The 15,823-nt window shown below is 40.0% G+C and overlaps 1 protein-coding gene across 1 annotated transcript; it reads left to right on the top strand.

Annotated features, from left to right (window-relative positions):
• Nucleotides 1-9,439: 9,439 nt before the first annotated feature.
• tent5c (terminal nucleotidyltransferase 5C) lies at nt 9,440-13,918 on the top strand. Its single transcript, XM_085375243.1, has 2 exons — nt 9,440-9,562; nt 10,509-13,918. Exon 2 carries the CDS (start codon nt 10,531-10,533, stop codon nt 11,680-11,682), a length of 1,152 nt encoding a protein of 383 aa, XP_085231369.1. The 5' UTR covers nt 9,440-9,562; nt 10,509-10,530; the 3' UTR covers nt 11,683-13,918.
• Nucleotides 13,919-15,823: the final 1,905 nt, after the last annotated feature.

Genomic DNA, 15,823 nt, shown 5'->3' with positions numbered 1-15,823 from the left:
TAAGTGACTTAGGTAGTCTAGTCAGAGAAAGTGCAGACCTCTGTCCCTTCAGAGATGTTCTATTCAAGTTGCCTATGTATGCAGCTCCATTCATGCTGCATATTTTCATATTTAGGAGGCAGATGGCTTGGCATAAACAGCTGAAATAACAGGAGTGATGCTCAGATGTTTTGTTCTGTCAGCACAGGCCTTTGCATTTACAACAGAAACACACCAGCAAACACAAACTGCTTGGTGAGGAACGTCCAGAGGAGGGCTGTTTTTACAGTGCTCGAGTTATTTAGAAAAGCAAGCGAGATCTGAGAATCCAGAAATAATCACAAATAAATACCAAATGACTTTGACATTGGTTGAAATCCTGTTGTTTAAATTATTTAAACTGCAGCTCGAACTCTGTAATCATATATTATGAACCTTGGCTGCTCTGTAATAATACAGTGGAGGAAATCATTATTTGATCCTAAGCTCATGTTTTGTGGCAGTTTTGTTTTAATTGAGAGTTTTGATGTAAAGAGACAGAATATCAACCAAATATCCCCCCAAAAAAACACATTGCACAAAAGTGAGGAATTGACTTGTATTTCATGGAGTGAAGTACATGTTTGATTCCCAAGCCAAACATGGCTTAGTACTTGGTGGGAAAATCCTTGTTGGCAATCACAGCAGAAGGATATTTTTTGTAATTGGTCACCAGCCTTGCGGACATTTTAATCCACTCCTCTTTACAGAAACTCCCTAAATCCTTTAGATTTCTTGGCTGAAGCTTGGCAGCTTGAAGCTTCGGCTCCCTCCACAGATTTTCTGTAGGACTGAAGTCTGGAGACTGACTAAACCACTCCATGACCTTCTCCATGTGCTTCTTCTTTAGGCACTCCTTTGTTGCCTTGATGATATGTTTTGGGTCATTGTCATACTGGAAGACCCATCTATGACCTTGTCCAAGGTGTTATTGTATGACTTAAGACTCTGTCCATAGGCCACTCAAACAATCCAAAGCATAATGTTTCCACCTCCGTGCTTGACAGGCGTAGTGTCCTTTGGGTCATGTTAAGCATTTCATTTTTTTTTGGAAAGGTCAAGTTGGCAGATGCAAGAGAGCTGTTGATGCAAGTTGATGCAAAAGAGCTCGACTGTGGTTGCATCTGACCGCAGCACTTTCTCTCAAAGCTTCTCTGAGTCATTTAGATTTTGGCAAACAGGCCTGTACATGTGCCTTCTTGAGCAGGGGGACCTTGTGGGCACTCCAAGATTTCAGTCAGTTACAGTGTAATGTAATACCAATGGTGTTCTTGGTGACTGTGCTCCCAGTTGTGGCCTGATCCACCAAATACCTCATGATCATCCTCACCCGGCGAGGCAAGATCTTGCATGGAGCTCCATTTAGTTGATATTTTGTCTCTACTATTCCCACCTGTTTTATACTGGGTGAAGCTCAGGATTCAACCACAAGGAACTGGGAGCTAACAAAACAAAGTCTGCTATTAAGTTCTAGAAGTAAAGAACCATATCTTAGTTCCCCCTTACCAGGTAAAGGAGTTAGAAATGTATTACTTTACATTCATTATTTGAGTACATGTTATTAAATTAACTCACAATATATAGTTATTTTTACAGTACTCCTCTGAGAAGGACAACTGTAATTAATCGCTGTTGATCTGGTTGAGAAATTACCTGGGTCCCAAACACACAGCTCATTCGGCCCTCTTAAGACCACTGAATGTGCCATGTGGCCCATTTGTAGCTTAGAGATTAAAGTAACTCAATCTTCTAGATCTTACCTCGCACAATAATAGCAGTACTACCTGTGCCTTCCTAAAACAAATGTAAACGATATGTTGGTGGACGTGTAAACCGGAGGTGCAGAGAACATGAAACACGATGTACTCGGAACATTAACGCGTTTGTTTAATTTAAGCAGATGTTTCTGCCTGGTCTTTAAAACCCTAGTGTGTTAAATTTCAGCTGCACTAATCAATATTGTACATTAACAATGGATCAAGTGACTGTTTGTCATGAAAGCTCTTTAAATGTCCCTTTTTTCAGCATCGTTGGACAATAACATTCAACATTTTACAAAACCTGTTACGAAACAACTTATTGCTTTCATGTTTGTTTTTCTAAGTCCATAGAGTCTCACTTGTATGTTTATAGCCTGTCGAATTGCTTAAATCCTTTATAGAAGCATAAAGTTTATCACTGCAGTGAAACCAGTTTGTGTGCACTTTGAATCTTCAAGCTGTTAAAGCGAACAACACTGATCAGATCACATGACCACTGGATTCTAGGCAAGGTGAGAGATGACGCGTAGGAGTTCTTACAGGAAATCCAGCCTTGTTGATGTCTTTCACTGCGACCTGGTAATAACACAGAGCGTGGTCTATTTCCTGCATAGCTGTGTCTTTGTGTTACAGAGTATTGGAGGAGTGTTTCTTCAGAGACAGATAATGAGTAGCTCAACACGCTGTCATTTCTGCGTTGGTACTTTCCTGTCAGCAGCGGCTAACCACCTAGCTCATCTTCAGTCTTAGTGCCTAGTTATCTTTGTGTCGTCTGTATCCAGACTCCCACTGTCTGTCATTATAGATCCTCAAATTAAACAAAAACATTTCTGTAAACCTCCGGGTGGTTTTCATCTTCAAGTAGGTTGCCTGATGAGGATTTGTGTTGTCTGCTTCCACCCTAGTACGGCTAAGGTTAATGGACTTTTAAAGGACTCGGCAACATCTCTTCTAGGTCAGGATAATAACGAGCCTCATCGTGAACTACTTTGTTGTAAGAAATAGCCTCAGTGAAACCTGTCGGCACCATCTTCTGTAGACTATAATTGTGATTTTTATCTTTTGAATGAAAGGACTCTCTGCTCTTAAGATGTTCATTTCCACGCTTTAAGCATTATTGTTTTGTGGAAGAGCAGTGTGTTTCAGATTCAGGCATTTTTAAACCCCAGTCTACCTGCCTGACCCCATACAACCACCCTGGTTAAAGCCTGCCAGTCAGCCCTATACTGTGTAGTATAGTTGGCTGCTGAAAGTTTGCACAAGCCTTCAATAAAAACCAATTTTTGTATTAAATAAAAAGTAATTTTGTAGATGACAGTGACTGTGACTTTCCATTTACCAGATTCTTGTGCATCCTTCAAATCTAACCGGAGACCGTTCATTTACAGTATATGTAAATGTATATGTGGCAGTTTAATCCTGTCCAATTTCTCTGAAAGTGAGTGTGTTGATGTGACCTTTACCTTATCTTGTGACAGAACTGGAAAAAATTCCTACAGCCAGCTCATGCAGGCTTGAAGAAAGCTGAGACCAGTCAGGTTCAAGCTTTCATAGCAATATTTTAATCATCACAATTCTGGAGGTGTATTTCTTCAGGTGTGACACCAGCAGAGGCTACTTTTTATTTCGGTAAACTTTTCTGTGCTCTCCAGAATATAAATCATTATTTATAAAAATGCTTATCTATAAAAGCAAGTTTCTACAATCTAAGAAGCACAGACTGTACACAAAAGATGGGCATAACAAGTATGGGGCAGTAAGGACTCTTCACACTTGTGTGAATGTAAGAGAAAATCAATCACTGGTAACATCAGCTAAGCACTGTGCTAGTAATTGCTATATACATACCATCTATTTATAGTTATAAGAAACTGCAGTTTAAATTAAGATTACCTGATGTTCAGAGTCTTCAGTTCTTGAGCTTAAGGAAGAGTATGGTTGGTTGCACCCAGTGACACAACATTTGGTTTTCTTTCCTCATTGCTGAGAAAGCACATTAAGTAGCTGCAAGACAGGTATTATATTAGTGTACTGACCAGACAAGTAGGCAAACAGGTATACAAAGACCTGCAAATAGTGCATTACAGACATTCTAGCAGCGGTCGTTTGTGTGCGAAAGAACAACTCTGTCAGGTGCGTTTCTGTCCCTTTTGTAACTCTGTAGACCCTTCACATGGATATGAAGGGTATAATAAAAATAATAAAAAATATAAAATATAATAAAAACTTGTATAATAGACCAAATGATAGGAAAAATAATAGGGGCCCTTTATAGTCACATGGTGTGTGTTTTCTTTTTAGTACAGTCCTCTGAGAGAGCGCCAGAAAGTCAGTTTTTAATGAAGTGCACAAGTTCACTTACATCCATTAACATTCTTCCCTCAATAGATGAACAAACGTTTTGTTACAATACCACGAGGGATCACCTGAAAAAAACACTGGCAGTAGCTGGGCGATGAGCAGCTGTGTATGCATCCAAGCTATCGGCTCACTCATGTCAGCTAAGCTTTAAAGGTCAAAGTTCTGAACACACCCAGACTACTCACCAGCCGCCTGAGGCCTTGTGGTGTCATCTGCCATCAGGCTTAGACAATTCTGCATGAAGTCAGGACCAAAACCACAGGCAGACACACTGTAGCAGATCTTTGACTGACACATAGATAACTGACATATACTATATATGCAAATCATTTGATAAGGAGTCCATTATTGTTGTATTTGTTTTTACTATTTTCAAAGATGAGAAAGAAACTGAAAACATAGCCTTATAACTATTTCTAAAGTATCCCAAATCAGTGTAAAGGTGCTTCAGTTACCAATAAGGCATATGATAAAATGTTATCTTACTGATTAACTGAAAAATTTCCGGGATCAGATTAATTTGAGTCTAAAACCCACAAATGGTAGCATTTTATAAGTGACTTCCCCCGGTGTACTTCCCCCTGAAATTAAATGGAATTTCAGTGAATTTTATTTGAAATTATAACTTAATTATATTTATTTAAACATCCTTCGAGGTAGGTACACTAGAGTAAGGGTAATACATCAGGTTTTACAGGAAAAAATAAATAGTTATACTGGAAGTAAGTTTAAATGCTTAGTAATAAATCGTGATTTGTTAGGCAAGAAAATAATCCACTCCAAAATTGGACCTGTGCCCCAAAAAGTACAAGGTATGGAAATATTGTTTGTTTTTCTGGAAAATTATCAGGAAATTAGCCATTAATTAAAATTACCTATGTAGTATTTAACATTGCATAGAGTCTAATTTTTGTCTCCTTTCCAGCACTATACACAGAAATCAGGCACTATTTGCGATTACTTTTCCACTACTACTTACAATCTAATTATTTCTTCTTTCCTGTGACATACAACTTCTTGTGACCTACTTAATATGACTTTTACAGTACTTGAAATTGCTTATGTAATAAATTGTATCTTCCAGTTAAATACCCAAAGTTGTTAAATATTTAGAATTACTCACTTTCACACTACTTAAAATTACACACAGGTTTTTTTTTTCATGTAAAAACCCAAATTGTTACCTCCCTATTCTACTACAACTACCTGTAAGTATGTGTAGGTAAATACATTGTAACTTTAAATAAAATAGAGAGAAATTCCATTTAATTACAGAGAAATACATCCTTAGTTGCAAGTGGTATTATAAAGTGTTACCAACAAAATATGTAGTTATTTATTCTTTCATTTATTATTGTATTGAACATATTCTTATTACACTTTTATTCAAGTAGTGTGACTGTTTGTTTGTCTCTATACACCAGGTTCAGCAGTGCTTCCAATTTTTTTGTATGCTTGTGCTTACATAACAATAAGGGTTGTCTTATCTTATCCTATCTTATCTTATGTAGTTAAATTCAAAGCCAAGTGATTCTGAGACATCATCTTGTGTTCTGGAAAATTCATAGGGTTGTTTTTCAAACATTTTCATTTTTACAAACGCTGATAACCAACATTATAGCTGCAGCCTGTCAGTTTTACTGCCCAATTGCCCCAAAACAAGTTCCTCTTTCATCTGATCTTTGTGATTACTTCATCACATAAAAGGGGAAAGTAAACCTCCTCATCCTTATCAGCTTACAATCTTCCCTTTGTTCGCTTAAATGAAATATCATTTAAAACTGTATTAAAGTGAAATCTGAAAATGACATCAAAGTTTCTGTCATCACAAGTTAGAATTTTTTAAAAAAAATCTTAAATGAGAAGCTAAGGCAGACAGGAGGAGGGAATCCCCCTGCTGATCGGCTAGTTTCCTATCAGTGTTCCTGATGCTGACTCACTGACGCTGGTGTGCAGCCTGGCTCCCTTAGGGGCTCCACGCTACCCACAATCCACAACCACGCAGCTGACACAGCTTAAACGTCACACTGCTGATCGGTGGTTTCATCTCACCTCCCGGTCTTATCGTCGTGGACAACACAGAGGAAAGGAAATGGTTCTTACTCGTGAAACCGAATCTTAAGTCACCTATTCCCTGACTCATTCACTGATGTGTTTATGTGTAAGGGTGAGCAATGTGGAAGGGGATTCGTTTTTGACACGAGGAAAATAAATCTCACATCAGTTTTTTATATATAATGATGTTGAATGGGGATGTAATTAGTTTTGTATACTGTACTTTTCACTTTGTTCAGTTTGCAATTTTCTCCCTTTTTTGTTATGGATTTTGCTGCAATTCCTTAATAAATTGCTTTATTTTTTGTCTTTAAGTCTGTTCATTTTTATATGTTCTCATTCAGTCCTCTCACAGTGTCAGGGGATTCTGCAGTTTATTTCTAAAGAATCATTAACAATAATTCATGTTTGAGAGTGAGCGAAAAGCTTTCTTGTGGATACTTAGCATGAAATTCTTGTGAGGATTCTTCCACAGAAATCCATGAGGTAGGTTCAGCAGCTGGGGAAAATATCTACCAGACACTACATAGTCCGAGGAAATGTGTCGTGCCACGGCGGTGTATGTGTTTCAGTGGATAGTACTTTGTCTATATAAAACAGGCTTGTCTTAACCCTTGTGTGGTGTTCGTATTTTTGTTACTCAGCCAGTGTTCATGGGTCTGGTGGACCCGCTAGAGTTTTGGCTTTCCAAATTAACACTATCAAACAATTTTATGTTAAATTACTCAACAGATGTTTACTTCATCCCAATTACAAGACATATGAACAGCAAACATGGTTAATTTCTTCCCTTTACCTTTGTTAGATCACATTTATGAATTAATGTGCTTCTCGTTTTTCTTTTATATAAAATGTTATAAATAAATCAGTTATAATCAAGTGGAGTGAGTGGAAAGACACAACACATTTACACGTGAAAAAATAATTAATTGTTTAATTTTTCTTTTGACAAAAACTGAACACGGGTCTCACAGACCCGAACACCATACAAGGGTTAAGGGGGGTTAGTGGTTCGAATGCTGTCTTTTAAATGGTGGCTGTGTGTGTCTCCCAAGCAGTGGGTTATGTGGAGGCGTGTGCGTGACAGCCAACTTCATATCTCATATTTTGGACTTTGAATGCTTACAGAACAGCTCTTTGGAAGTGTGTGTAACTGTGTGGGAGGGTATTCATTTTTGAAATCCCACATCAGTTTAGAACAGTTTTATGATGTTGAATGGGGATGTCTGTACTGTACTTTTGTATACTGTACTTTTCACTTTGTTCGGTTTGCAATAATTTCACTTTTTTTTGTTATTGATTTTGCTGCAAATCCTTAATAAATTCAGACTCAATCAAAATCAGAGTACTTTAATAGTCCCTAAGGAAATTATGTAATTGTTTCATTTTGTTCTTTAAGTCTGTTCATTTTTATGTGTTCTCATTCAGGATACAGTTGTCTTTTCAGTCCTCTCACAGTGTCAGGGGATTCTGCAGTTTATTTCTAAAGAATCATTAACCATAATTCATTGTTAAGGGAAAACCTTTCTTGGGGATACTTAGCATGCAGATGTGGTGATTATCAATGTGGGTGTGATCTAAAGAGGATTTTTAAGTTTGTGTTCTAGTGAAATTCTAGTGAGGTTTCTTACATTGAAATCTATGAGGTAGGTTCAGCAGCTGGGGAAAGTATCGGCCATCATTGCTTCCTGTATAACTTCCTGTATTGCTGTTAACAGTTAGTAGAAGGCCAAGTATTTTGCCCACTTATCTATTAAACAACACACTTTTCTTCAAGACATACAGAAGATTAACTGTACTCACTGCAAATGACCACTGGTTACTGTTTGACAGATTTAGACAGACATTTGTCCTGGTGTAAGATGATCACACTAAGCCCATGGAATTTGTGAATTGATTGGTCACTAGTAATTGCAAAAAAATAAAAAAAGAAGAAAAAAATCAAATACCCTCTAATTCAGAACAAGATTAAGAGTTTTCATTTAAGCATTTTTAAAGAGATTTAAGAGACTGCTTTTGTTTGACCTCTGATTTGCATTCTATTACTCAGATACAGGGGTATTTCCAGGATTATTAATTTATGAATTTATTGATTTAAGTGCAGAAGAAGAATAAGGCCGTGGGGTGTCCACAGGAACTCGGAATATCTAATGAGGAATAAATGGATTGTGAAAAACACAGGGCACAATTTTCTGGTTTCAGTGGAGCCCTATGTCATCATAGAGGTGGTGTTACATGACTGTTTAGTGAAATTGATGAAATGAGTATTTAGGTCTTTTATTTAAGTAATAGAACAAGTGTTTTAAGCTCAAACAATACTTACAGCTGAAGGACATTTTAATTAGTTACACACTGATAGGTAGTTTTATAATATTAACAATAAAAAAATAATAAGTCACTGGAGGCTTAAAGAGTATTGACTACAAAGTGCAATGATTGCACATAAAATACAGTGGAGTGGAAGTAGAAAGTTGTAAAAGTAAAGTATAAGTACATTTACTCTGTACTTCAGCGACTACTTATCCATATTCTAGCTCATTCAATGGCTTTGAGAATAGCTGCATTCTTAGTACTTTAATCAAATGTCAGTGGTAATAATTACTATTTTTTTAAACAAACAGTTACGTACTAGCAATGCAATATTATGCACAGGATAAATATTTTGGGTCAGAATTACTGTGAACACACACACAAACACATAAATGCTAATAATTAACAGTAGCTATCGCTGAAACATAGATGGTACTTTTAGCTTCCCTGTTTTAAATAAATATGTATCCGGAGTATATATGAATCTTTTTTGTTTTGAAGTAACACGAATTAGTAGATTTTATTATAACAGTCAAAATATCAGCAAATATCAGCAAAGTTAAATTAAATTATGAAATCTTTGCTTACCAACAGTTAAATTCTACTCTTAAACTAGACGCTCCTGGTTACTTGGCAACGCATAAACCTCATTGGCCAATCAGATACTTAGCAAAGGGCATTGATACAGTCTGACGCGACCATTATTATGTGATCTGCAGATGATGAAAACTGAGGTTTGGAGTTAATATTTAAAGTTAGCATTTTATTTTAACTATCCTCGCTGTATTTCTCACATTGTACTTTCTAAGTGTAAACGGCACATTACATAGTCCGAGGAACTGTGTCGTGCCACGGCGGTGCATGTGTTTCGGAAAGGTCGTACTTCGGCTATATAAAACAGGCGTGTCTTCAGTGGGTTTGTGGTTCTAACGCTGTCTTTTAAACGGTGGCTGTGTCTCTCTGTCGGGCAGTGGATTATGTGGAGGCGTGTGCGTGACAGCAAACTTCACATCTCACGTTTCGGGCTTTGAATGCTTACAGAACAGCCTTTTGGAAATGTATGTATCTTTTAAAACCCTCCTCAGTTTCTTACGCAAATCTGTGTTTTATTTTCGTAGTTGGGGAAAGTGGTGCGTTCGCTAAGTTTGAATTGCTAAATTTAAAGTTTGCCGTGCTGTAGCCACGATTCAAAAACGTGTCGCCGGTTGCGCTATTTTAACGTGAGACGTAGATACCTAAAGTGTGTTGCTTGAGGATATTCTAACTTTGCATAACCGCTGAATTCACAAAGGGTTTTATGGCCATATGGCTAAGCTAACCATAATACTATCTTGCTAGTGTAGTGATAAAGCATTCTTATCGTCAGTTTCAGAGCAGAGTTTGGTACGCGTTTTAAATGCTGTTAGCACTGAGCCTTATTTGCTGTACATAGAGTAAAACTTGATTTTGACCTCCGCACGGCTAAATTGACAAGTCAGCTGGAACAAATAACTGCTGTTTAAAATTTTGCCCAACGTGTGTCGCGGCGACTTTTGTCGCTCCATGTAGTGGGGAATAACTATTAGTAGTACCGGTTGTTTATTCGGGAGACCCCCGGCTTTACTGGACTTGAAGCTAGCTCGGTGTTTGTCTCTCAGCGGTTCTGGAATAAAAGGCAGGCTTGCGCAGTGAGCTGTTCTAGAAACCTCACGGGCTCTGTCCTTTTACTGTGTGTAGCGTGCAGGTTGTCTCGTGCTCGCGTTCTCCTGTGCTCGTGCTGAACGCTCCTGTTGCTGCTCCTGTTTCACGGCAAGAAAATGGTTCTTGATTACATTTAACTGCGCCCCCCACCTCCTTTAGACACTCATTACTACAGCTAGACCAAATTTGGTAAAATTAAGAGAAAATGATTTTGTTTCCTTTAAAGAATATTGGCTAATATTTTCACATGGTAGACTTTATTTGGTATGTGTCACACTTGAGGGCTGTCACTAACATTTTGTTTTTTCTGTCCTGCCTCCTTAGTCAATCTAAACTTTTTGAGAAGATGGATAACAAGGAGGAATCAAACAGTTGTCCCTTCAGCGTCTTGACTTGGGAGCAGGTGAGCCGGCTCAATGAAGTTCTGACTGAGGTCGTGCCCGTTCATGGACGGGGGAACTTTCCTACTTTGGAGGTGCAGCTGAATGATATTGTGGCTCGGGTGCGCTCCCGCCTTGAGCTCAGCGGCATTAAGGTGAAGGACATACGGCTTAATGGCTCCACAGCCAGCCACGTGCTGGTGCAAGATATTGGCTGGAGCTACAAGGACCTGGACGTCATCTTCAGGGTGGACTTGCCACGCGAGGCTGAGTTCAAGCTCATCAAGGATGTTGTGCTCAGTACCCTGCTGGACTTTCTGCCTGAGGGTGTGAACAAAGAGAAAATTACACCGATGACCCTCAAAGAGGCCTACGTGCAGAAGCTAGTCAAAGTGAACACAGAGCAGGACCGCTGGAGCCTCATCTCCCTCTCCAACAATAATGGCCGTAACGTGGAGCTGAAGTTTGTGGACTCAATACGTCGGCAGTTTGAGTTCAGTGTGGACTCTTTTCAGATTGTGCTGGACTCCATGCTCTCCTTCTATGAGGTGGAGCAGGCACCCATGTCAGAGGCCTTTCACCCCACTGTTGGCGGGGAAAGCATGTATGGAGACTTCAACACTGCGCTGAGCCACCTGCGAAACAAGCTCATTGCCACCAAGCGGCCTGAGGAGATCCGAGGCGGTGGCCTGCTGAAGTACTGCAACCTGCTGGTGAGGGACTTCCAGCCTGCCAGCGAGGAGGAATTCAAGGGCCTGGAGCGATATATGTGCTCACGCTTCTTCATTGACTTTCCTGACATAGGAGAGCAGCAGCGTAAGGTGGAATCCTACCTCCAGAGCCACTTTGTTGGCGAGGAGAAGAGCAAATACGACTACCTCATGATTCTCCGGCGAGTGGTTAACGAGAGCACGGTGTGCCTCATGGGTCACGAGCGGCGGCAGACCCTTCACCTCATCTCGCTGATGGCCTTCCGAGTCCTGGCGGAGCAGAACGCGATCCCCGACGCGTCCTGCGTCACCTGCTATTACCAGCCAGCGCCTTATGTCCGGGACCACAACTTCAGCAACTACTATGTGGCCAACCAGAACATTCCAACATGGCTGCCGTGTAACTGACGAGACAAACGACTTGGGATGAGCAAGATGGCGTCGCTGCTGCTTTTGAGAAGAGAAGGAATGAAATTAAGAAAAAAAAAAAAAAAACCATAAAAAAATGTTTGGCAATAAATAATTTGTTCCTCTCAAGGCACAATTATATTTAATTGGACGAGCGTTTTGCTTTTGTTTTCTCATTCCTTTACCGACAGAAGTGTCTAGGTCATTGAATAGAAAGTGATATTTTTAAGTGTTTTGATTTTGTTTTTTCTTTTTCTCTCATGTTTGGTTGTTTCACTGTTTATCAATCCCATTCTTAATGGAGTTGCATTTTGTGCCTTAACCTCCAGGTTTACCCCATCAGTAATTTAAGTATGGGCTGTGATTTGGAGAAAGGAAAGAGGAGCTAATGCCGTAGCCTTACATTTGGTTTTCATCTTGATTTAAAAAGAAAAAGGTTGGAAAAAAAGTTGATAAAAAATGCATAAAATATTGAAAAATAGTATTATTGTATTATTGGGGAAAAAGTAACAATGGGTGACTGCCAAAAAAAAAAAGGGGGGGAGAGAAAGCTCATCACCGGTGTTAAAGTTTACTGTGGAGGGAGAAAAGGTGGTACACTAATATCCTGTCAGAAATCAGCGGGAAGCGAGGAGTCGATTTGTTTTAATTCATTTTGACATGTAAATATTTCTGAGACATCTGTGCCAGCGGTGCCTGTGATTTGTAAATGATGCAAAAGAGAAAAAAAAATAGAAGTATTTTTTTATTTTTCCACTGTGAATTTCAACATAAGATTGGCTCCCCTCCCTCCCCCTTGTTTCCTCAGCCTTGTACCTTTCAGTCGAGACTGGCTTCGAGTGGAACTCTCAGACAGCGTAGGCCTCAAATACATGACCTCACTACTTTCCCTGTCTTTTAAGTCCAAAAGCCTTGCCATTGACCTCAGCATGCCACGGCCCCTGGGTTATTGTGGGAGGCAAATGGACAGGACTGAGCCTGGTGGGGGGGGGTTTAGAGAATGTGCTTGGCTGCGAGTCCCGGATTGACAGGCTAGTTGTCTCTTCCCTTAAAAGGAGCAGCACATGGAGGGGCCCGAAGGGTTGTCCCTCACAGCTACTGCATGCTCGACAGCAGCCCTGAAATGGGAGCCACCTCTGACGCAGCTCGGTGCCTCTCCAATTACTCTTAGTCTATAATTATCATCCTTCTCTTTTTTTGTCCTGGGGTTAGCTACCTTTGAAGCAGGGAGCTGGAGCCTGGTTGTGTGATCTGCAGCAGCCCTACCACCTTACATATGTGGCAGCTGAATCACTTCCTGTCCTCATCTGTTGCCTGATGGGACACGGAGCGTTTTGAACCCCTTTTGTGGTCATGGGGAGGGCAGACAACATGCCTGCTAGTGGGATACCATTCCCCCTTTCAGACCTGGAATTTCATCAGTGTGGAAGCTACGACCAAAACGGCAGCAGAGATGAAGTCGCCGCTCCAAACCTATGAATTTCTATTTGTAGCCAAGCCTAATATTAGCTGTTAATTTCTGAACACCTGAACACACTGATGACCTAAGCTGGAAGTATTTCTGGCCACCACTGCTCCTGTTGGTTTTCCTGACATCACAGCAGCCAAGTTTGAGAGGATTTCCTCATGAATTTGTTCCCCCAAATGCACTGAGTTTCTCAGAAGTTCGGCTCCCTGTATTGCTGCTGCTGATCTCACTGTGGCTTGTGTTGGTACGAGATAACCACAGACTTATCTGGTTGGCTCATAATGTCGGGGTTGATGGAACAATTGAGGGAGATCAGTTTGGTCTGGCTGCAGGTCACATTTGAGGGGCAGGTTGTGCCGTGTCAGCTTAGCTGCAGCGTGTTTTTGTTTTTTGTTTTTTTAAACTTCTTTTAAGAACATGCTCTTGGACCAAAAGTCTGCTTTACAACCAGCAACTGAAGCACTCAAGTGCCTGTCACTTTGTGGAGAGTTGATCTTTTTAAAAGGTTTTTTAATGGTGGTCATAAAGGGGGAAAGGTTAGCAAAAGTTTTCTTTCAGCCTGTGAAGCTTTGATATAAAACTGTCTGTATTAGATAAAAGTTTATAAGGTGAATGCGCATATTTTTGGTTGAGGAGCAAAGTAATTTTGTTTTGACTTTAAAATTTGAGGGATTTTTTTTTTCCTATTAAGATTATTTTTCTTTAACATTAGTTTGTCCCAAACCTTATTTTGTCTTTAAAATCTGCAGTCATTCCCATGACAGCCATCTGAGCCTCTTCATCTTAGTTTTTTTTTTTTTGTTTGTTTTTTTTTTTTGTTATAAGTTTGGGCCGTCATGTCGCTGTAGTCATGTTGACCTCTGTCTTGCCCAAATGCATTCTGTAATCTGACATTTTGAGATTTTTTTATTTTTTTTTTTTCTAACAGGTGCTGTATATTTACACCTTTCAACTGAATAATCTTTCCAGCATTTGCCTAGGACTGTATTCTCTAAAACAGCTGGGCTAATTCAGTTTGTCTGACTGTTCTGTTCCCCATCCGAAGCACGAAATACTTAAAGTGCACTGACGATCTGTACGGTGGCACAGTAGCTGGAGGTCACAGAGTAAAGACCCCCTCCCACACTGGTGGAACACTTTAAAGAGGCCTTGGTCAGTTGCTGTGTGAGCCGTGCTGGTCCTCAGGGACTGCATGTTTTTGAAGACAGTTTTGTCCCCTTCATATTTTGTTTTTCTTTTAAATTTATGAGAGCAAATTGGTTTAATCTGCCCTTGATCCTGAGATGCCCCCTCCCACCTCTCTTCATTTTTCGTCTTTCCTTTGTTGTAATCCTGACTCTCCCTCTGCTCACCCTTACTACAGGCTCTTCCTAGATAAGGTGGAGGTAGGCTGCAGACTTCAGCTCGTTACACCCCGACAGCAGCCCTGCTTTTTATCTTTACACCCATTCGCTCCAAAATGTTATCGTTACTCAGAGGCTCTCCTAGGTTTGTGCCAAAAGCTGTATTTTTAGTGGTGTTCTCCTAACCCTGAGATGTCGTCTCTGAAAGCTCGGGGACAGAACATTGACTCTCAGGCTAAAATCCTTTTTTTCCTAGTGAATTATGGTCTTTGAAGTAATGATGAGGCTTGGAGCAACATGCAGAGCCAGCTGCTGCTCACAGTTGGAGTTTGAAGCCTGCTGTGGTGAAAACCAGCCTCTTAGGCTTTTTGTTGATGTCGCTCACCAACAGCTGTTAAGAGCGAGGTCAAAGAGACTGCGAGCAAATTTGCATTTTCCTAGAAAGTTGATAGCAGTCTGGAATACTAGTCCAGTGCCTTTTTTTTTTTTTTTTTTTTTTTTTTTTTTTTCTCCCCCCAATCCTCCTTTGCCCCACCCTGCTTTCACATGTTTACGGTTATTGTGGCTTTCTCTGATGACTATGCCCGAGCTTTTGCGGGGCTTGTGTCTAACCCTTTCCTTTACTGGGCTGACGTATGTCTGAACTCTGTGAATGGAAAGGGAATATTGTAGTTTGCATTTATTTTCTGGCCACTTTTTTCTGCTGTAAACTTGCCAGTGTTTCTCTCACACCACCTTGAGTTGGCTCACACGTTTGGGCTGCTGTTAATTGGTACAGCGTTTTTCTTTCCCCCCCCCCCCTTATGACACCTGTAGCTGTATCCTTTGCTAGAGGGGAGATGCAGATGAGATATTTAGTGGTTATGCTTGTATAAAGTGCAAGTCTTATGCCATAGGAATGTGATAGAAGCTGTCCTACAGTTTCTGTATGACGATGATTTATTTTGTTTGCAGCAGAAACAGATGTGTGTTTATGTTAACATGTGGTGGAGCGTGTTTGTTTGCGCCTGTGTGAAGGGATGCCTGTGGTAACACAAGTTGAATGGGGGGGGGGGGGAAAAAGTGGGGAAAATATGAACTTTGTCGCACTATATATATATTTTTGGAAATAGTTAATGCAGAAGAGCTTTTGTCAGCTTCGTGATTGTGACTTTGATGGTTACAACCATTAAACTATTTCATTTTTCAGCACTTTTACCTCACTAGAGTTTTTTTTTTCTCCTTTGAATGGAAATGTACATGTACATCAGGAAAATGTGTTTGAAGAAGAAATAATGAATAAAGAGTATTCAATGCAATATGTGCCTCATTTGTTTGTTGCTTGAAAGCT

This window comes from Diplotaxodon limnothrissa, linkage group LG16 (assembly GCF_057381915.1).
Source record: "Diplotaxodon limnothrissa isolate DT_005_m linkage group LG16, D_limnothrissa_male_GT1.1, whole genome shotgun sequence".
Classification (NCBI taxonomy): domain Eukaryota; kingdom Metazoa; phylum Chordata; class Actinopteri; order Cichliformes; family Cichlidae; genus Diplotaxodon; species Diplotaxodon limnothrissa.
This window is presented reverse-complemented; position numbering and strand designations above follow the sequence as displayed.

Excerpts from the sequence above, each read along its gene's own strand:
- tent5c (XM_085375243.1), top strand. The coding sequence starts at position 10,531 with ATGGATAACAAGGAGGAATCAAACAGTTGTCCCTTCAGCGTCTTGACT.